Source organism: Oncorhynchus tshawytscha, linkage group LG31 (assembly GCF_018296145.1).
Source record: "Oncorhynchus tshawytscha isolate Ot180627B linkage group LG31, Otsh_v2.0, whole genome shotgun sequence".
Taxonomy (NCBI): Eukaryota; Metazoa; Chordata; class Actinopteri; order Salmoniformes; family Salmonidae; genus Oncorhynchus; species Oncorhynchus tshawytscha.
In genome coordinates this window covers 18697809-18720275 of record NC_056459.1, presented here as the reverse complement: position 1 = coordinate 18720275, position 22467 = coordinate 18697809, and the positions used below count along the sequence as shown (strand labels likewise).

General features: G+C 42.5%; 1 protein-coding gene across 4 annotated transcripts in view; it reads right to left on the bottom strand.

The window, feature by feature from the left end:
- The window catches only part of LOC112229565 (enhancer of filamentation 1), a 47398-nt gene that overhangs the window by 19046 nt on the left and 5885 nt on the right, over window positions 1-22467 (bottom strand). For 3 of the 4 annotated variants that reach the window (XM_042309989.1, XM_042309988.1, XM_024395488.2), the window contains exon 2: window positions 2348-2746. In XM_042309989.1, the coding sequence (XP_042165923.1) occupies window positions 2348-2740 (393 nt within the window). In that variant the 5' untranslated portion in view covers window positions 2741-2746. Of the gene's footprint in view, window positions 1-2347; window positions 2747-2962; window positions 3081-22467 lie in introns of those variants that run through there. The other variant, XM_042309987.1, reaches the window with a different exon arrangement.

Genomic DNA, 22467 nt, shown 5'->3' with positions numbered 1-22467 from the left:
AACAGTTGTTTTCTTTACCTTCGAGAAGGACAACCATCTCTGCAGCACTCTACCAATCAGGCCTTTATGGTAGAATGGCCAGATGGAAGCCACACCTCAGTAAAAGGCACATGACAGCCTGCTTGGAGTTTGCCAAAAGGCCCCTAAAGACTCTCAGACCATGATAAACAAGATTATCTGGTCTGATGAAACCAAGATTGAACTTTTTGGCCTGAATGCCAAGCGTCACTTCTGGAGGAAACCTGGCACCATCCCTACAGTGAAGCATGGTGGTGGCAGCATCATGCTGTGGGGATGTTTTTCAGCAGCAGGGACTGGGAAACTAGTCAGGATCGAGGGAAAGATGAACGGAGCAAAGTACAGAGAGATCCTTGATGAAAATCAGCTCCAGAACGCTCAGGACCTCAGACTGTGGCGAAGGTTCACCTTCCAACAAGACATTGACACTAAGCACAATGCCAAGACAACGCAGGAGAGGCTTCTGGACAAGTCTCTGAATGTCCTTGAGTGGCCCAGCCAGAGCCCGGACTTGAACCTGATCAAAAATCTCTGGAGAGACCTGAAAATAGCTGTGCAGCGACGCTCCCAATCCAACCTGACAGAGCTTGAGAGGATCTGCAGAGAATAATAGGAAAAACTCCCAAATACAGGTGTGCCAAGCTTGTATAGTTATACCCAAGAAGACTCGAGGCTGTAATCGCTGCCAAAGGTGCTTCAACAAAGTACTGAGTCTGAATACTTATGTAAATGTGATATATCATTTTTTAAATGTATTTATTCATTTTTAGTTACTTATTTACCATTTGTTTCCTAAATGTCTAAATGCCTGTTTTTGCTTTGTCGTTATGGGGTATTGTGTGTGTAGATTGATGATATTTGTATTTTTTAAAATTAATTTTAGAATAGGGCTGTTACGTAACAAAATGTGGAAAAAGTCAAGGGGTCTGAATACTTTTCCGAATGCACTGTATGTATTTATGTGCTTTTATTGATATACTCTAGCGTATAGGTTATTACACTACAGAAATACACAGCTATACTGTACCGCATGGAACATAAATAGACATATAGACGACTGGTAAATCCATTTGCACTGGGCTTGGTTGTTGTCTGTGACCTGAGTATTGTGTTTGAGTGCAGAGACCTAAGTACAGGCATTTGGTGCTGCACTGTTTGCTTTTCCATGAATTGTGCCCCGTTCAGTGCCCTTCTGTGGCTTCCCTGGCCCTACACACAGCTCGCCAACACACAAAAAAGCCAAATGGGAGTCTTGCTCTCTCTATGCATAAAAACACTGATCTGTTCTGTGGTGAACTAACATCAGGGCACACCCTGTCCACATTTCATTTACATTTGCAGCCCTGCAATCCCTCTGGCCTGTGACTATGTCTGTGTAATGACTTCCATAAGACAGGTCTGAGGCCAGTGGCGTTGCAGGAGAACAGAACGGCCCATGGTTTAAACTGTAAAGCTCCAAGCCCTGTAGTATTTAATGTCTCCTGTGTCTGCCGGTGTTTATGGGGTTTCCAATCCCCTTTGATAATCACAGAACCCTGAGGTCAGGGGACCAGCTTTAGCTGAGCAGTAACTCTCTCTCTCTCTCTCTCTCTCTCTCTCTCTCTGAAATAAATAATAAAAACATTTTAGAGGGTAGATCATTTCTAAATATATATATTTATAAATACACATACATACAAATACACATGGAGGGTTTGTATTTTGTCCTGTAGTTCATTCAAAGTAATTGGAGAATCCAGTGGGTTCTCGTAGTCCTAAATAGTTGATTCCAAGATTTGTATTTGATCATGATAGATAACTCTTCGTGTTGTTGTTTGTTTTCCCAGAAGTGGTTACATTCAATGGAGATACATACTTATCTCATATGTATATACTGTACTCGATATCATCTACTGTATCTTGCCTATGCTGCTCTGTACCATCACTCATTCATATATCCTTATGTACATATTCTTTATCCCCTTACACTGTGTATAAGACAGTAGTTTTTTTTGGAATTGTTAGTTAGATTACTTGCTTTTTATTACTGCATTGTCGGAACTAGAAGCACAAGCATTTCGCTACACTCGCATTAACATCTGCTAACCATGTGTATGTGACAAATAAAATTTGATTTGATTTGATTTGATGATTCTTCAATTACATTGAGCTGATTTCTGATGTGCTGTTTCTTCTTTTTCCATAGTGTATTTCTGTATTGTTTTAGTCATTCACCATAGTGACGGTGTAGGCTCAGATTTTTCTGGGTCTCTATTCTCTCTCTATTCTCTCTCTCTCTCTCTCTCTCTCTCTGTCTCCCCCCAACCCTCTGTCTCTCCAGGTCTCTTACCTTGCCGGGGGTGTTGTCTGCAGCCAGGACGCTCCTCTGTGGAGGGACCTGGTAGACATCCTGCCCTGGAGGTACCTGGTAGATGCCCTGCTGACCCGGGCTCTGGGAGGGTGGCACCTGGTACAGCCCCTGGGACGAAGACACGCCCACCTTCTGCTGGTAGGCTGAGCCCGTAGGTGACGATTGGGCGGCCGGGGACTGGGTGTCGAACATGGGACCAATCAGCAGCTTGAGGCGGTTGCCGGGGGCGATGCCCTGGCGCCCATGCAGCGAGCAGAGCCACCATCCCTCAAGGCCGCCCGTGTTCTGCTCAATGATCGTTAGGATGTCTCCCTTCCGGAAGGCCAACTCCTCCGGGGACTCCGGGACGTTGTCGTACAATGCCTTGGCCATCAGGTTCTACAGAGAGAAGAGAGGAAGTCAGTCTACATTTAGCAACATACAGTTTATAGTCTTTTAGCCTGTCACTGCTTAAAGGAAAAAACTGTAGGTTGGACTATATGCTAGTCTACAGTGAGCATTGAGCAACATACAGCTGAGTTTATAGCCTGGTTTTAGCCCGTCACTGCTTTTAGCAACATGTCTACAGGCTTGAGCACATGTAGTGAACATTACCGTAAACCTATCTAATACATGTAAAATGATGGTCTTCTAGTCCAGGGGTTCCCAAACTTTTTCACTTGGGGACCCCCTTCCAGCATTGGGGAACATCCAACCTGCACACACACATCTATTATTCAATTTTTTATTCAACCAGGCAAGTCAGTTAAGAACATATTCTTATTTACAATTATTTACAATACATTTTGCCATGTCTAATGTGTATTCATATGATATTTGAGTGACTAATTACAACAATATCTATGGGCTAAAAAACCTAAATAAAAAAACATTTGCTGACATGGGCTAGTTGATCTGCACATTTATGTCAAGTTATAAACACAGTAGCTCTCCAAGGTATACAATGGCTAACATGACAAGGGGAACTGATGATGCACTATCTAATTTCGACATTGCACCTTGTGCATTCTACTATTACAACTTTAAAAAGTACGTATTTATGGAGGGGGGGGCACCAACCCCTCGCGCCGCCCTGAGGGAGCACTCCCCACAGTGTGGGACCACTGTTCTAGTCCATGGGGTTGTTATGTACAGTAAGTCTTAGGGTGAACTGTCACAACTGTTCAATGTGCAACTTGCAATTACCATGCAAAATTGTATTAGGTCCCATGCCAGATGTCTTTTTGACTGATTTGATCTTGATAGGATTTTCTCATTCCTTGCTGTGTGCTCTAGGGCACGGTTACCCAACTGGTTGGTTGGTGTGCAATGGTTAAGGATAATGGTTCCCAACCACAGCACTTGAGATACAAAACCCCCACTATTGTGTCTATAGGGGACAAGCACTTAGCCCAAATTGCCTTGGTAAACACATCCATCTGAGCAAACGGACATACAGTATAGAGCAAAATAAATACATCGTATAGATATCCTCTGTGCTAGTAAAGCCACTCCAGTGGTATTACTATCTCAACATACAACCACAAATATTATTCTCATCATCACATCCCAACCAGAGATAAACTGCCACAGAGGGACTGTCGGGATTGAGGTCACCGTGTAACACAAGTCCACCAGAATTATTGTTCATTTTAGGTGTGCTTTTCTTAATTCAGTCAGTCTGCTTTACACACTGTGCTCCTGCTTTTCACTCGCTATGACACCAGAGAAGACTTAGCTGGGTTGGGCTGGGCATAAAATCTGACACCAAATCTGATACAGTACAAGACCATTCATTGCAGTAACAAACAGCTCGTTCTACAGAGCAATGAATAGAATACAAAAACATATAAGCAGTTTTTAGGGAATACTTGTATGCTGTTCCTGCATATAGCCTCTCATTTAAGAAATCAGGCTAAGTCCCCTCTCTCACACACACTCTTTCTGTCTCTCTCCGACTCAAGCACACGTTATCGGACCATTTGCTATGTCAGTCAAGAAGCCTTCCTCTCAGCCTGACCGTTCCCTGAATGTTCCCTGACCGTTCCGTGGCCTTTTCCTTTTCCCCACCCACTCTGATTCACAGGGTTCCCATGTGAACCTCTACTAGACCGGTGGAATCCTTATCTCTCACTGGGCATCTGGCTTCACTAACCGTTGTGTCAGTGCCACCAACACTCACTGCACAATTACAGACCACAATTACCCCCCGTCACTCGGCTGCTTGCCTGCACGCCTGAAGCTCCGCTTCTACTTGACACCGTAATGTCACGGCATGCTGCTGGCCAATGGGAGAGGATCTGCTGGGATCTGTTCTTGTTCATTGGTAATCTGATGATGAACGTATTACTGTTTTATAAGAGGAAGGGAGATAAATGCTGATTATTTTGAGTATGAACTGCCTTGTTAACCCCTAATATGAATACAGACATCTACATAAATCCAATTTCATCTTGCTAAGACAACAGTTCTATAAGTAAACTCTTGGCTATAGTGGTGTTCACGGTGCTTTTTAATATTTACTGGGTGAGGAGGACTGGAGAGGTATCATTTGTTTGAGGTCACTGCCATAACAGACATGATAACAACATCATCCTTTACAGACTGTTGATCTTCCACTAATTGCACAGATTAATGTGATCATCTGCCAACACAAATGACCAGACAGTTCATTTTAGCACTTTGCTCAGCTAAGCTCTGAGAGTGTGAAGATAAGAGCAGTGAGATGCTGATGAAAAACGCTCCACTAATCCCAACACTTCCAAACCACCCATAGTCTGCTAGTGTTCATCTCTGACTGCCAGCATTCAGTTTCCTCTACTGTAGGGGTGTCAAACATATGGCCCGTGAGGGGGTCCAATCCGGCCTGCGGGTGGTTTGAATAAATAATAATAATAAAAATATCTACTAAGGAATATAAAATGACTAAAACCAAATCCAACCTGTGTAGAATGATAATGGACCTACATTCATACAGTTTCTTGACTGTTTCCAGCTCACCCAAATGAAAGCTAGACAGTCAGGGAGCATCGGAAATTCCAAAAATGATGGATAGAGGACTTTTTGATTGTGTTTTTGATGGTGAGAAAATACAACACATTTTCAGTGCAGCCCTTCGGTGCAAAGTTTGACACCCCTGCCCAAGTGTCAACAACTCAGCCTCACACACATTGCAAACACAATCACACATTTGTTTTTTTTTCCACAGGTCTGAAGCACCACCGGGACTTACCCTGACATGACATGCTTTAAACTTATTTTCAATTGTTGTTGGCCTAGTATTTCATCTGAACAAGTGATCCCTTATATGAGTGATTCCATAAACCTCCATTTGTTCAAAACACTTTATCTAGATGCAGTCTCTCCCTGCTGTTTGATATCGATCATCTCTCTCTCTCCCACAGATGAACGAGACCGGGTACAGAAAAATACCTTCACAAAATGGGTCAGCAAGGTCTTGATGAAGGGAAGAGCTCTTGATGAAGGTAAGAGCTCTTGATGAAGGTAAGAGCTCTTGATGCAGGTAAGAGGTCTTGATGAAGGTAAGAGGTCTTGATGAAGGTAAGAGGTCTTGATGAAGGTAAGAGCTCTTGATGAAGGTAAGAGGTCTTGATGAAGGTAAGAGGTCTTGATGAAGGTAAGAGGTCTTGATGAAGGTAAGAGGTCTTGATGAAGGTAAGAGGTCTTGATGAAGGTAAGAGCTCTTGATGAAGGTAAGAGCTCTTGATGAAGGTAAGAGGTCTTGATGAAGGTAAGAGGTCTTGATGAAGGTAAGAGGTCTTGATGAAGGTAAGAGGTCTTGATGAAGGTAAGGGGTCTTGATGAAGGTAAGAGCTCTTGATGAAGGTAAGAAGTCTTGATGAAGGTCTTGGTGAAGGTAAGATCAGGACACACAAGACGGCCAGTACATTAATAGAGTAGCACAAATACAACATATACAGTCTGTCATCAGCAGTCATCACTGCTTACTGACAGTGAATAATCTCAAAAGTTAGACTTCTTAGGAGGTCTGGTGAGTGAGCGTGTGGAGAAATGCCTAACAAACACACATCATCTGGAACACAGAGAACAGGGTGAAACATACACCCACTCACACAAATTCACACTACTACTACTGATCTGTAATTGGAGAAGGTGTGACCGACCAATCAGCGCATGTGTACATATATCCCCGGCATAAACATTGGTTAGTCATAACGAGGTGACTCAGCTGGCTGCTTATCCTCCAGTAAACACGTGTTTGCCATTTGTCAGAGGGTTGGGAGGCCCCGGCTCCCGGCTCCTAGGCTGCAATGTAGCCTTACTCTACTCTACATGATGAGAACCAACAGGCTTACTGGAACTTGGTAGTTATCTTTAAACTAGCTGTTAAGTAGCTTGGTGAGAGAGGCATTCCACCGCCTCTCATGACACCAATCATGACTAGGGGCTTTCTGGTCTTTCCCTTACCTAACGTCCCTAATGGCATGGTAACACAGGGTGACCAAGGTTTACTAGAGTTGGAGAGAGATAATGAATCACCTAGGTTTCCCACCAGGTATCTACAACAAACATTCTTCAGTGTGTTGACTGTGTCCGTCGCTTGGCAGGTGGCTTCATCACAAACTGATAACGAGTTACTATCCAGCACCAGTACTTAGATACGACTTATAAGATAAGAAGTAAACACACACAGAAACAGTTGGTGTCTAGAGACACGTACGCTAATGACTGAAGTGAAAGAAAACCCTGACACGACCTAGTTGGAGATATGCCTCACGTTTCTCTGATCTTGGCTAGCTACATCTGGCTAGTGATATATAGCCTTGGCCTCATGCTGTTGTCAGTAGAAAGTGTGGAATAGTGCTACGTTGAGCTATCCAGACCCACACCTGGAGGCTGAAACACACACACACACACACACACACACACACACACACACACACACACACACACACACACACACACACATACACACACACACACACACACACACACACACACACACACACACACACACACACACACACACACACACACACACACACACACACACACACACACACACACACTAGCTGTCTAGCCCCTTTCATTCCCCTTAACTTAGACCTAACACTTTTCCATTCATTCTGGAGTGCTCTATGACTCACACACTTCTATATCAACAGGGGTATTTTTCACTGGTGTGTCTCGCCGAAGCACAAATAACAGTTCTCTCATTTGAGTGTGGGAACACGTATACTGAGTTGCTGACCAACTGAAAATAAAAAGCCCTTACGTAACGTTACCACTGAATGGGGCCCCAGCTTTCCTCCCAGTCAATAAGTGTTCAGGAAGGGCTCACTGGGTGGTTCTGGCTCAGCCTCCAGAGTACACATCAACCTAATGAAGGTGGCTTTGGGTATATGAGCTCACAAATACGACAGTCCAAATTCCCCCTCTGCCGCAGCCAACTTCACCACCACGACCACACTGCAGCACAGATCTGTGTCCCAGGGCAATGGGAAGGAGGGAGCAGCAGCCCTATGCTGCGTTCATAACCAAGTGGGAAGGTGGAAATGACCCGTTGTGAAGTTGTAAATACCAGTTGGAGACATTCACGTGCTTTCGAACTAGCTGAGAAGCGCGGGAATGGCTAATGGCCAGCATGCTGTGTCAACCATAAACTAAAAGTGCAGCCATCATACTTGTTAACAAATAATAGTGTTAAAAAAACATGTTAATAGATAGCTTTATATAAATAATGTTTTGTTGTTGCGTTTAATTGCCGAAAATGCTCTAATCAAGGTAATTTCCTTAGTAGGTCATTTCAGAGGTCAGCATGTGGGAGAAGTCGGAGCTCAGGGATGATAGACGAGTTTCCCAATAGGAATTACTATTTGGAGGGGCATTCAAGGGGATTTTTCCCAATCATATGTGGTATATACCACCTTCCAACTTAGTTATGAACGCAGGGTTAGCTGTATTTAAAGAGACAATGATTTAAACCTCCCCAAGTCCCAACAACAAGTGCCCCCCCAACTGTGAGAAGATCCCGATGTTCCCATGAAGTCCAGATGTGGTACCCCAACCCCAGCAATGGGCTGCTAGTGTGAAAATTAGGGCCAGCCCACTGTAACACGTGCGCCCGGGGGTGATGGTGGCACATACTGCATAAGAACGAGTGAACCAGCACATCTCATTTGGCCTCATTACCATAGGTAAATATAGAAAATAATTATAGTAATGACGGTAATGAGGACCTGATGACTATGAACGGCCTGTTCCTCTGAGTGTACACTGCTGCTGAGGCTGAGGGTGAGAGCCAGTTCAAGGTTGTGTCCCAAATGGCACCCTATTCCCTATATAGTGCACTACTTTTGACCAGGGCACATAGGGTTCTGGTCAAAAGTAGTGCACTATACAGGAAACAGGGTGCCATTTGGGACGCAGCGCGAATAAATGGGCCTTGTGAAGGGTTCTAGGTAAAACAGACTAGTGGGACTGGAAGGAAGTTCAGAGATCATGGCAATTTCTTCATTTGGACAGATCCTAGAGCACACTGCTGACCCTCTGATTACTAAGGCTGTTTAAACGCGAGCCAATGTGCTTGTAATAACATAATTACACAGGGAGACTGGGTAAAACCTCACGTCCTGAGATTCTCAGATTCTCTTAATGCCAGTAAGGGCTATAGCACCTCACAACTTAGACGTTAACATTTCTGTATGTAGGCATTACCAACCATCTATCATGGCATGCCACGTTTCTTTTCCTTGCATTAGTGTATGATGCCACATGTATACAGACAGTACAGTAGTGAATCAATACTACTGTCTAGTTACAGACTACAGTAGTGAATCAATACTACTGTCTAGTTACAGACTACAGTAGTGAATCAATACTACTGTCTAGTTACAGACTACAGTAGTGAATCAATACTACTGTCTAGTTACAGACTACAGTAGTGAATCAATACTACAGTCCAGTTACAGACTACAGTAGTGAATCAACACTACAGTCCAGTTTTTTATTTTACCTTTATTTAACTAGGTAAGTCAGTTAAGAACAAACTCTTATTTTCAATGACGGCCTAGGAACAGTGGGCTCTAACTACTAGGCTACCCTGCCGCCCCGATGATCAACACTACAGTTACAGACTATAGTACAGTAGTGAATCAATACTACAGTCCAGTTACAGAATATAGTAGTGAATCAACACTACAGTCCAGTTAAAGACTACATTAGTGAATCAATACTACTGTCCCGTTACAGACTTTATTTTACCACTACACTACAGTAGTGAATCAACACTACAGTCCAGTTACAGACTGAAGTAGTAAATCAATACTACTGTCCAGTTACAGACTACATTAGTGAATCAATACTACTGTCCAGTTACAGACTACAGTAGTGAATCAATACCACTACACTACAGTTTACCACTACACTACAGTAGTGAATCAACACTACAGTCCAGTTACAGACTGAAGTAGTAAATCAATACTACTGTCCAGTTACAGACTACATTAGTGAATCAATACTACTGTCCAGTTACAGACTACAGTAGTGAATCAATACTACATTCCAGTTACAGACTATAGTAGTGAATCAACACTACAGTCCAGTTACAGACTATAGTACATTAGTGAATCAATACTACAGTCCAGTTACAGACTACAGTAGTGAATCAATACTACAGTCCATTTACAGACAGTGAATCAATACAGTAGTGCAGTAGTGAATCAATACTACAGTCCAGTTACAGACTACAGTAGTGAATAAATACTACAGTCCAGTTACAGACTATAGTACAGTAGTGAATCAACACTACAGTCCAGTTACAGACTATAGTACATTAGTGAATCAATACTTCAGTCCAGTTAAAGACTACAGTAGTGAATCAATACTACAGTCCAGTTACAGACTATAGTACATTAGTGAAGCAATACTACAGTCCAGTTAAAGACTACAGTAGTGAATCAATACTAAAGTCCAGTTACAGACTATAGTACATTAGTGAATCAATACTTCAGTCCAGTTAAAGACTACAGTACTGAATCAATACTACAGTCCAGTTACAGACTACAGTAGTGAATCAACACTACAGTCCATTTACAGACTATAGTACAGTAGTGAATCAATACTACAGTCCAGTTACAGACTACAGTAGTGAATAAATACTACAGTCCAGTTACAGACTATGGTAGTGAATCAATACTACAGTCCAGTTACAGACTACAGTACAGTAGTGAATAAATACTACAGTCCAGTTACAGACTATAGTACAGTAGGGAATAAATACTACAGTCCAGTTACAGACTATGGTAGTGAATCAATGCTACAGTCCAGTTACATACTATAGTACAGTAGTAAAGCAATACTACTGCCAGTTACAGACTACAGTAGTGAATCAATACTACAGTCCAGTTACAGACTACAGTAGTGAATCAATACTACAGTCCAGTTACAGACTATAGTAGTGAATCAACACTACAGTCCATTTACAGACGATAGTACAGTAGTGAATCAATACTACAGTCCAGTTACAGACTATAGTACAGTAGTGAATCAACACTACAGTCCAGTTACAGACTATAGTACAGTAGTGAATCAATACTACAGTCCAGTTACAGACTATAGTACATTAGTGAATCAATACTTCAGTCCAGTTAAAGACTACAGTAGTGAATCAATACTACAGTCCAGTTACAGACTATGGTAGTGAATCAATACTACAGTCCAGTTACATACTATAGTACAGTAGTAAAGCAATACTACTGTCCAGTTACAGACTACAGTAGTGAAGCAATACTACTGTCCAGTTACAGACTACAGTAGTGAATCAATACTACTGTCCAGTTACAGACTACACTAGTGAATCAACACTACAGTCCAGTTACAGACTATAGTAGTGAATCAACACTACAGTCCAGTTACAGACTACAGTAGTGAATCAATACTACAGTCCAGTTACAGACTATAGTACAATAGTGAATCAATACTACTGTCCAGTTACAGACTACAGTAGTGAATCAATACTACAGTCCAGTTACAGACTACAGTACAGTAGTGAATCAATACTACTGTCCAGTTACAGACTACAGTAGTGAATCAATCCTAAAGTCCAGTTACAGACTACAGTACAGATGCCCTTCCTCTATCTAACCTAAATAAGTTGTATGTACTGTATATGTCAACTGATATATATGTATGTAAGCATGAAATTGATAGATGTGACTGTAGGCCTATGGTATAGGTATCTCTGTCTTCTCGGTGTCTTGCCAGTACCAAACCTTTTCTATTTATATATTTATTTTAAATGTATGTAGCTCTGTCCTTGAACTGTTATTGTCTGTTATTGTTCTGTTTTATGTCATGTTTTATGTTTTGTGTGGACCCCAGGAAGAGTAGCTGCTGCTTTCACAACAGCTAATGGGGGTTCTAATAAAAATACAATAACAAAATGACGCACAGTTCAGACATCGAATCTATGGGCGTCAAACTAAATAGAAATTAAGAGCGGGCTGGCACAGTGAAAAACTTTGCTTGGCATATTGATTGGTTCATACGGTTAAGAACTTTGCTTGGTGTACTGATTGGTTCATACAGTTAAGAACTTTGCTTGGCTTACTGATAGGTTCATACGGTTAAGAACTTTGCTTGGCGTACTGATTGGTTCATACGGTTAAGAACTTTGCTTGGCGTACTGATTGGTTCATACGGTTAAGAACTTTGCTTGGTGTACTGATTGGTTCATACGGTTAAGAACTTTGCTTGGTGTACTGATTGGTTCATACAGTTAAGAACTTTGCTTGGCGTACTGATTGGTTCATACAGTTAAGAACTTTGCTTGGTGTACTGATTGCTTCATACAGTTAAGAACTTTGCTTGGCGTACTGATTGGTTCATACGGTTAAGAACTTTGCTTGGTGTACTGATTGGTTCATACAGTTAAGAACTTTGCTTGGCGTACTGATTGCTTCATACAGTTAAGAACTTTGCTTGGCGTACTGATTGGTTCATACGGTTAAGAACTTTGCTTGGCATATTGATTGGTTCATACTGTTAAGAACGTTGTTTGGCGTACTGATTGGTTCATACGGTTAAGAACTTTTCTTGGCATATTGATTGGTTCATACTGTTAAGAACGTTGTTTGGCGTACTGATTGGTTCATACTGTTAAGAACGTTGTTTGGCATATTGATTGGTTCATACTGTTAAGAACTTTGCTTGGCATATTGATTGGTTCATACTGTTAAGAACGTTGTTTGGCGTACTGATTGGTTCATACGGTTAAGAACTTTGCTTGGCGTGCTGATTGGTTCATACTGTTAAGAACGTTGTTTGGCTTATTGATTGGTTCATACTGTTAAGAACGTTGTTTGGCTTATTGATTGGTTCATACTGTTAAGAACGTTGTTTGGCTTATTGATTGGTTCATACTGTTAAGAACGTTGTTTGGCGTGCTGATTGGTTCATACTGTTAAGAACGTTGTTTGGCTTATTGATTGGTTCATACTGTTAAGAACGTTGTTTGGCGTACTGATTGGTTCATACTGTTAAGAACGTTGTTTGGCATATTGATTGGTTCATACTGTTAAGAACGTTGTTTGGCGTACTGATTGGTTTCATACAACCGCTCTCAACACTGCAGCAGACTTCCGCATTGTTGTTGGGTCGAATTCAGGCATAATAGTCCTTCCGTTTTGGGAGTGGTAGAAAAGCAACCTTTATTTGCATGCAACTAACATATATTAATATGCATTGCCATTTCTCCCAACAGTGGAAGAACTGCTCTGGCGCGCTCCATGAAAAGGCGTGCATTATCTGCAAAGCACCGAAAGAGCGGCAGAGGCTGTCGAATTATCGTCAAAAGTCCAACGAGGCATACTTAATGGTTTCAGATGGTACTTTATCCCCAAAGACAAAGTTAAGTATTTTTTAGATCGGTGTGGCGATAGAGCGGTGTTGGAACTAACAGTATTGAGATAACCCATAAATGACACACTCCACACTCCAGGCTGAAGCTAGCAGAGTCGATTGAGTTGCATCTTGCTAGAAAGCTGAAGCAAAACCGATTAACCACAGCTAAACATACCGTGTTCTGTGCAGTCAAGATATGAGGGAATCCAACCCGAGTATAGATGTCACCCACCAACTTCCTCCTCTCACCTGTGATTCACACTATTCCGCCACACAAAGGGTCATGACACCTAGCGATACTATCACTGAAATCACCACCCCCACATATAACAGCATGGCAACTGTACCTTCAACAGGATATGATATTCCATGTTGTGTCTAACTGCAATGCATGCTGGGACAAACCACATGCCATACATTTCACCTTGATATTTTGGCATGATGTCTTCTAGCACCAAATGGAAGTCTCAGTTAATACAGCCTGTGGGTCAAGTTTCAGAAGAAATGTCACATGCTGGGAATACACCTTACAGTGAAATGCTTACTTTACAATGCTTTAAGAAGTTAAGAAAAAAAAAAAGCGTTAAGTAAAAAATAGAAGTAAGAAGTAATTAAACAGTAGCAGTAAAATAACAAGTGAGGCTACATACAGGGGGTACCGGTACAGAGTCAATGTGGGGGGGGCACCGGTTAGTCAAGGTAATTGAGTTAATATGTATATGTAGGTAGGGTTAAAGTGACTATGCATAGATTATAAACAGAGAGTAGCAGCAGAGTAAAAGAGGGGTCTGGGTAGCCATTTGATTAGCTGTTCAGGAGTCTTATGGCTTGGGGGTAGAAGCTGTTTAGAAGCCTTTTGGACCTAGACTTGGCACTCTGGTACCGCTTGCCATGTGGTAGCAGAGAGAACAGTCTATGAATAGGGTGGCCGAAGTCTTTGACAATTTTTAGGCCCTGTGATGCAAACAGTCAGGATGATCTTGATGGTGCAGCCATGGCAAATCTTGTCAGTCTCCTGAGGGGGAATAGGCTTTGTTGTGCCCTCCTCGTGACTGTCTTCAGTGTGTTTGGACCATGACAGTTTGTTGGTGATGTGGACACCAAGGAACTTGAAGCTCTCAACCTGTTCCACTACAACCCCTTCGATGAGAATGGGGGTGTGCTCGGCCCTCCTTTTCCTATAGTCCACAATCATCTCCTTTGTCTTGATCATGTTGAGGGAGAGGTTGTTGTCCTGGAACCACACGGCCTCCCTGTAGGCTGTCTTGTCGTTGTCGGTGATCAGCAAACTTGATGATGGTGTTGGAATCGTACCTGGCCATGCATTCATGAGTGAACAGGGAGTACAGGAGGGGACTGAGCACACACCCCTGAGGGCCACCGTGTTGAGAATCAGCGTGGCGGATGTGTTGTTCCCTACCCTTACCACCTGGGGGCAGCCCGTCAGGAAGTCAAGATCCAGTTGCAGAGGGAGGTGTTTAGTTCCAGGGTCTTTAGCTTAGTGATGAGCGTTGAGGGCACTATGGTGTTGAACGCTGAGCTGTAGTCAATGAATAGCATTCTCACATAGGTGTTCCTTTTGTCCAGGTGGGAACGGCCAGTGTGGAGTGCAATAGAGATTGCATCATCTGTGGACCTATTGGGGAGGTATGCAAATTGGAGTGGGTCTAGGGTTTCTGGGATAATGGTGTTGATATGAGCCATGACCAGCCTTTCAAAGCACTTCATGGCTACAGATGTCAGTGCCACAGGTCGGTAGTCATTTAGGCTGGTTATCTTAGTGTTCTTGGGCACAGGGACTATGGTGGTCTGCTTGAAACATGTTGGTATTACAGACTCAGTCAGGGACAAGTTGAAAATTTCAGTGAAGACACTTGCCAGTTGGTCAGCACATGCTTGTAGTACACGTTCTGGTAATCCTTCTGGCCCTGTGTTCTTGTGAATATTGACCTGTTTAAAGGTCTTACATCGGCTATGGAGAGCTTGATCGTCCGGAACAGCTGGTGCTCTCCTGCATTTTTCAGTGTTACTTGCCTTGAAGCGAGCATAGTTGTAATTTAGCTCATCTGGTAGATTCGTGTCATTGGGCAGCTTGTGGCTGTGTTTCCCTTTCTAGTCTGTAATAGCTTGCAAGCCCTGCCACATCGACAAGTGTTGGAGTCGGTGTAGTACGATTCAATCCCCGTCCTGCATTGACACTTTGCCTGTTTGATGGTTTGTGGGATTTCTTATAAGCTTCAACATTCAAGGAGAGTCCTGCTCCTTGAGTCCCACTCCTTGAAAGCGGCAACTCTACCCTTAGCTCAGTGCGGATGTTGCCTGTAATCCGTGGCTTCTGGTTGGGGTATATATGTACGGTCACTGTGGGGATAACATCATCAATGCACTTATTGATGAAGCCAATGACTGATGTGGTGTACTCCTCAATGACATCGGAAGAATCCCAGAACATATTCCAGTCTGTGCTAGCAAAACAGTCCTGTAGCTTAGCATCTGCTTCATCTGACCACTTTCTTATTGACCGAGTCACTGGTTCTTCCTGCTTTAGTTTTTGCATGTAAGTAGGAATCAGGAGGATAGAATTATGGTCAGATTTGCCAAATGGAGGGCGAGGGAGAGCTTTGTACATGTCTCTGTGTGTGGAGTAAAGGTGGTCTAGAGTTTTTTCCCCCTCTGGTTGCACATTTAACATGCTGATAAAAATGAGGTAAAACTGATTTGAGTTTCCCTGCATTAAAGTCCCTGCCCACTAGGAGCGCCACCTCTGGATGAGCGTTTTCCTGTTTGCTTGTGGCCGTATACAGCTCATTGAGTGTGGTCAGAGGTCGACCGATTATGATTTTTCAACGCCGATAACGATTATTGGAGGACCAAATAAAGCCGATACCGATTAGTCGTACAATTTTTATTTATTTATTTGTAATAATGACAATTACAACAATACTGACTGAACACTTATTTTAACTTAATATAATACATCAATAAAATCGATTTAGCCTCAAATAAATAATGAAACATGTTCAATTTGGTTTAAATAATGCAGGAAAAAGGAAACCGCACACTGCTCTTGATAGTATCACCGATCTTTAATAAGCTTCCGTATCGGCCACACAGGCTTTGTCAGAGCTTTTGGGATTTTTTGAAAGTTGCACCATTATGTGGACCTAGCCCCTCCCACATCCGTTCTACACATCGAAGGGGGTTGGAGACAAAGGAAAAATAAATAAGTGCTAGGCCGTGTGGCCGATACGTAAGCTTATTAAAGATCGGTGATACTATCAAGAGCAGTGTGCGGTTTCCTTTTTCCTTCACCTTGTTCAATTGTTGCCATGCTCCTGCTAATTAGATTGCTCAGATGTGCAAGTGCCTTTTTAAATTTTGGTCTAAATAATGCAAAAACAAAGTGTTGGAGAAGAAAGTAAAAGTCAAATATGTGCCATGTAAAAAAGCTACGTTTAAGTTCCTTGCTCAGAACATAAGAACATATGAAAGCTGGTGATTCCTTTTAACATGAGTCTTCAATATTCCCAGGTAAGAAGTTTTAGGTTGTAGTTATTATAGGAATTATAGGACTATTTCTCTCTATACCATTTGTATTTCATTAACCTTTGACTATTGGATGTTCTTATAGGCACTTTAGTATTGCCAGTGTAACAGTAGAGCTTCCGTCCCTCTCCTCGCTCCTACCTGGGCTCGAACCAGGAACACATCGTCAACAGCCACCCTTGAAGCAGCGGTACCCATGCAGAGCAAGGGGAATAACTACTCCAAGTCTCAGAGCGAGTGACGTTTGAAACGCTATTAGCGCGCACCCCGCTAACTAGCTAGCCATTTCACATCGGTTACACCAGCCTAATCTCGGGAGTTTATAGGCTTGAATTCATAAACAGCGCAATACTTGAAGCACAACGAAGAGCTGCTGGCAAAATGCACGAAAGTGCTGTTTGAACGAATGCTTACGAGCCTGCTGCTGCCTACCACCGCTCAGTCAGACTGCTCTATCAAATCATAGACTTAGTTCTAACATAATAACATACAGAAATACGAGCCTTAAGTCAGTACTATGGTCGAATCCGGAAACTATCATCTCGAAAACAAGACGTTTATTCTTTCAGTGAAATACGGAACCATTCTGTATTTTATCAAACGGGTGGCATCCCTAAGTCTAAATATTCCTGTTACATTGCACAACCTTCAATGTTATGTCATAATTACGTAACATTCTGGCAAATTAGGCGGCCCAAACTGTTGCACATACACATTGCAATGAACGCAAGAGAAGTGACACAATTTCACCTGGTTAATATTGCCTGCTAACCTGGATTTCTTTTAGCTAAATATGCAGGTTTAAAAATATATACTTCTGTGTATTGACTTTAAGAAAGGCATTGATGTTTATGGTTAGGTACACATTGGAGCAACGATACGCACCGCATTGATTATATGCAACGCAGGACACGCTAGATAAACTAGTAATATCATCAACCATGTGTAGTTAACTAGTGATTATGATTGATTGATTGTTTTTTATAAGATAAGTTTAATACTAGCTATCAACTTACCTTGGCTTCTACTGCATTTGCGTAACAGGCAGGCTCCTCGTGGAGTGCAATGTAATCAGGTGGTTAGAGCGTTGGACTAGTTAACTGTAAGGTTGCAAGATCGAATCCCCCGAGCTGACAAGGTAAAAATCTGTCGTTCTGCCCCTGAACGAGGCAGTTAACCCACTGTTCCTAGGCCGTCATTGAAAATAAGAATGTGTTCTTAACTGACTTGCCTAGTAAAATAAAGATGAAATAAAGGTGTAACAAAATTATGATTTTTTTAAATGGCCAAATCGGTGTCCAAAAATACCGATTTCCGATTGGTATGAACACTTGAAATCAGCCCTAATTAATCGGCCATTCTGATTAATCGGTCGAACTCTAGTCTTAGTGCCAGCATCAGTCTGCGGTGGTTTATAGACAGCTATAAAAAATATAGATGCAAACTCTCTTGGTAAATAGTGTGGTCTACAGCTTACCATTAGATATTCTACCTCAGGCGAGCAAAACCTTGAGAATTCCTTAGATTTCGTATCCCTGCTGTTGTTTACAAATATACATAGACCAGCACCCCTTGTCCTACCAAAACCTTGCGAATTCCTTAGATTTCGTATCCCTGCTGTTGTTCTATCCTGCCGAAAAAGTGTAAAACCCGCCAGCTGTATGTTAATAACATCGTCCTTCAGCCACAACTCTGTGAAACATAAGGCATTACAGTTTTTAATGTCCCGTTGGTAGGATATACGTGCTCATAGTTAGTCTATTTTATTATCGATTGAATGTATGTTGATAGGACCGATGGTAAAGGTAGATTACCCTCTCGGCGACGGATCCTTACAATGCACTTGGACCGTCGTCCACGATATCTCCATCTTTTCCTCCTGCGAATGACGGGGATGAGGGCCTTGTCAGGTGTCTGGAGTAAATAATTCCCGTCCCGACTCGTTGAAGAAGAATTCCCCCAGTACATGGTGAGTAATCACTGCCCTGACATCAAGAAGCTCTTTTCGGTCATAAGACACGGTGGCAGAAACATTATGTCCAAAATATGTTACAAATAACGCGATAATACATACACAATAGCACAATTGGTTACGGGATCGTAAAACGGCGGCCATCTCCTTCGGCGCCATCATGACTGCCATGAGATCTTTTCACATTTCAAAGGTAAAATCTTCTATGGTTGATAGAACCCTTCCAATTTGATGTATCAGGTATTTCACAACTTCCACCAAACCAACATTCCACCAAGACAGCAGTAAAAGTCCAGATGAAAGCTGTATGTTGTGGGCAGGGCCAGAATTACAAGTAAAATCACAGAGTTGAGTCAGACAGCCTATTACGTAAAACAAACGTCTTCCAGACCCTTAGGCTTCAGTTCATTAGTGTTGAGTTTATTGTCATATTGAGGTAACTCGATGTCCACCGCTCTCCTCTCCGTTTCCTCCCCATTCCCTCCTTTAACCTGCAGCAGCACTGAGGGATCTACTACAGTCAGACCAGGACCCACCTTGCCTAGTCATCTCACGACAACACCAGCTGCCCTGCTCTCTTTCTGTCTGGACACGTAGTCAAAAGACACCCTCTACTACAGAAAACAAGATAAGAAAGTTACACTGGGGTATATTCTTTCAAATGTGTATCGAATGGCCTTCTCCGGAAGGGCTTAGCCTAGTAGTATATTGTGTAATGCAGTCCTTGACATAATTGCAAGTCATGCCAGAGCTATTTCTACTCTCAACTAATGTTACGGTATTCATGTGTTCAAAGATAGGTCTCAGCTCTGGAGAGGGAGGGGGTACTATTGAGAGGAAAGGGGGGTGTAGTAGATGCCAAGGGAAGGGGGAGGGAGGGGATGTGAGTGTATCCTTGTTACCCTTGGAGATATAATCCTTCAAAGCTATTGGCTAAGACGTACGATACGTTTATGGTATCTCTACAGGACCACAATTCATGGCTTCACATAGAAACAGAAAACGAGCTCTAGATTCACTTCACACTGTCCGATCAATTTCACACTCCCCAAAGAGGTCACAAAAATATAAAATGTCCTCCTCCGCCATAAACGGCCCAGAACATTTACTCTGTGAAAAGCAAGATATTTGCTTGTTTGCCAAGTTAAACGAGTAGAAATTATGCAAACAACTCATTTGATAGAACCCAAATTCTATCTGCAATATTAAAACTGTATACAAGGCATTGTGCTGTGAAAGCTGAGATGGAAGAATGCCAGCAGTGTGGACCCCCGTGGCTGGACCCCCGTGTTCGCAGCTGACAAGGTCCTTGTAGTTTGACATCAAGACAGAGTCACAAATGGCTCCCTATTCTCTATATAGTGCACTACTTTTGACCAGGGCCCATATTCACAAAGCGTCTCAGAGTAGGAGTACTGATCTAGGATCAGTTTTGCCTTGTAAGTCATAAGTAATAAGAGCGGGGACCTAATTTTAGATCAGCATTCCTACATGACGGCGCTTTGTGAATATGGCATCTGGGCCTATAGTGCTCTGGTCAAAAGTAGTGCACTATACAGGGAACAGGGAGCTATTTGGGAAACACCCTAATGGCTGTCCAATCTCCACAGGGATGAACTAAGCTGACATGGGCCTTGCTAGCTAGACTACCTCTGAAAGGATCACCCTGTGAAATGCTTGGCATTCTTAAGGGAGAAGAGCTCTTTTTGCACAATGCCACACACACACACCACACACACTGAAAAGACTGTGAACTCTTGGTATGCCCCCTGGCAGGGGACAACCCTTGTAGCCAATGAGAGGAGGCACCTTGAAACAATCAAGTGCATCTTTTAACTAACCTTTCCTCCATGCACAATTGCACATTCCTCCAGAATGTTTTTTCTCATAGGAAGCTCCTTGACCCAACCGCCCCACCCCACCCCCATCCCTCTATACACCCAACTCTATTTACACTCCCTCCGCCTACCCACTTCCTATTTCTTTAATTTTCTTTCCCTTTCAATATTAGAAAACCCCCTCCTCCCTCCTCAATCACTCTCTCGCTGAACAATGTTTTCTCTCCGCTCTCATCCGCCCCACTCTCTTTGGACCACTGCCTGGAACCTGAGACCGTAAAAAAAGAGAGCGAGACAGAAAAAAAACACACCCCAGAAGAACTTTGGTTCACCTAATCACTCTTCACTGGTTTTGGAGCTATTTCTGCCACGGTTATGTAAGTCTCAAAAGAACCAGTGAAAAGGGGGCGGATGGTGTAAGACTATGGGACGGGTGTGTACTGTGTATATGTCCGTGTTTTTTGGATAGGGTGGGAAGGGGTCTCCTTTCCTCTCGTCCCAGAAAATTACATTTGTGTCGTAACACCCTTAAATGCCAAGGGCCACATCATTCAAACTCTCTCGCGCTCTCGCAATTAAATTAAAATGGGCTTTATTAGCATGGGAAACATATGTTTACATTGCCAAAGCAAATTCATTTAAAATAAACAAAAGTTAAATATATATATATATATATAGCTCTCGCTCTCTCATTCTCTCACTCTCTGTCATTCAACCCCCCCCTCTCTCTCTGTCCTCCCTCCCCCATTTCCATGTTATGAATCCCTTAACCCTACTCACTTAGTCAGTGAGGCAGCCAGAAGTCTCTGTCTGTACAGACTCGTCCTGGGGGGATTACGTGCATTAGAGGACCTATGGAAACCGAGCCCTTCCCCTCACACCTGCCCACCTGTCGGAAAACATCTCTGATGTCACAGACAAAGGCTACTGCCGGATACACCGACCAGTAGCGGTGTGTAGGTAAAATCAACTGGGAAGCTAAGTCAGGAAAAAAAAGCCATATTACAACCTGTGTTGTGATAATTGTGTTGTTGGCTCTGTAACCTCTTAGTTCATATGCCTTGACACCGTGATATATAGGCCCAAGGTCGAGACAATAAGAAGACACAGTGGCTGAATAAATTCAACCACACCTTTGTTTCATCACAAAACCGGAGAGCAACATCTGTCCGGTGGAGTCCACAAAGCATATTGCATGTAACAAACAGTTACATAACCTACAGCATGGTCAAGCAAGTTAATGTTTACACAACTTTTGATTTAAAACACTAGAGTTACTGCAAGTCGCAAAGAAAACAGGAGCTGCCTCCACTATTCCAGCTCCATTTCAACTTCAACATCTCAACATCATATAATCCCCTATGCTTAGTCTAATACAGTGACCACTAAAAGATTACGAAAAAGATTTAGCCCAATCAACATAAGCTAAATAGCATATGTGTGTGTGTGTGTAAGTAGAAAAAACAACGTCAATGCCATCCTCCTCTCTTTCATGTTGACGAAACGGTCTATGACATACAATACACGCTTTTAGTTTTTGTTGTCCTAGGCTACCTGGCTAAAATGCTTGCTCGCTAGCCTAACTTCCTTTCATGGGCAACGATTAGCTAGTTAACATTAGTATAATACATATAGCTACATATTGAACTTCCATCTGCTCATGCCAGAGGCACAACGTATGAATTTATGATTGGATCAGAATTGGCATTATAATCACTGGCCCAGTACAGAGAATTAAGTAGAACCACAAGTCCAAATCCCTATCTCCATCCATGGCTAATTTAGGAAAGGGACCATTTTAGCTACGGAGGACAACAACACAACAAGAGTTTTGTTCTGTCAATGACGTTTGGCTTTTGTAACCTTTATTTAACTAGGCA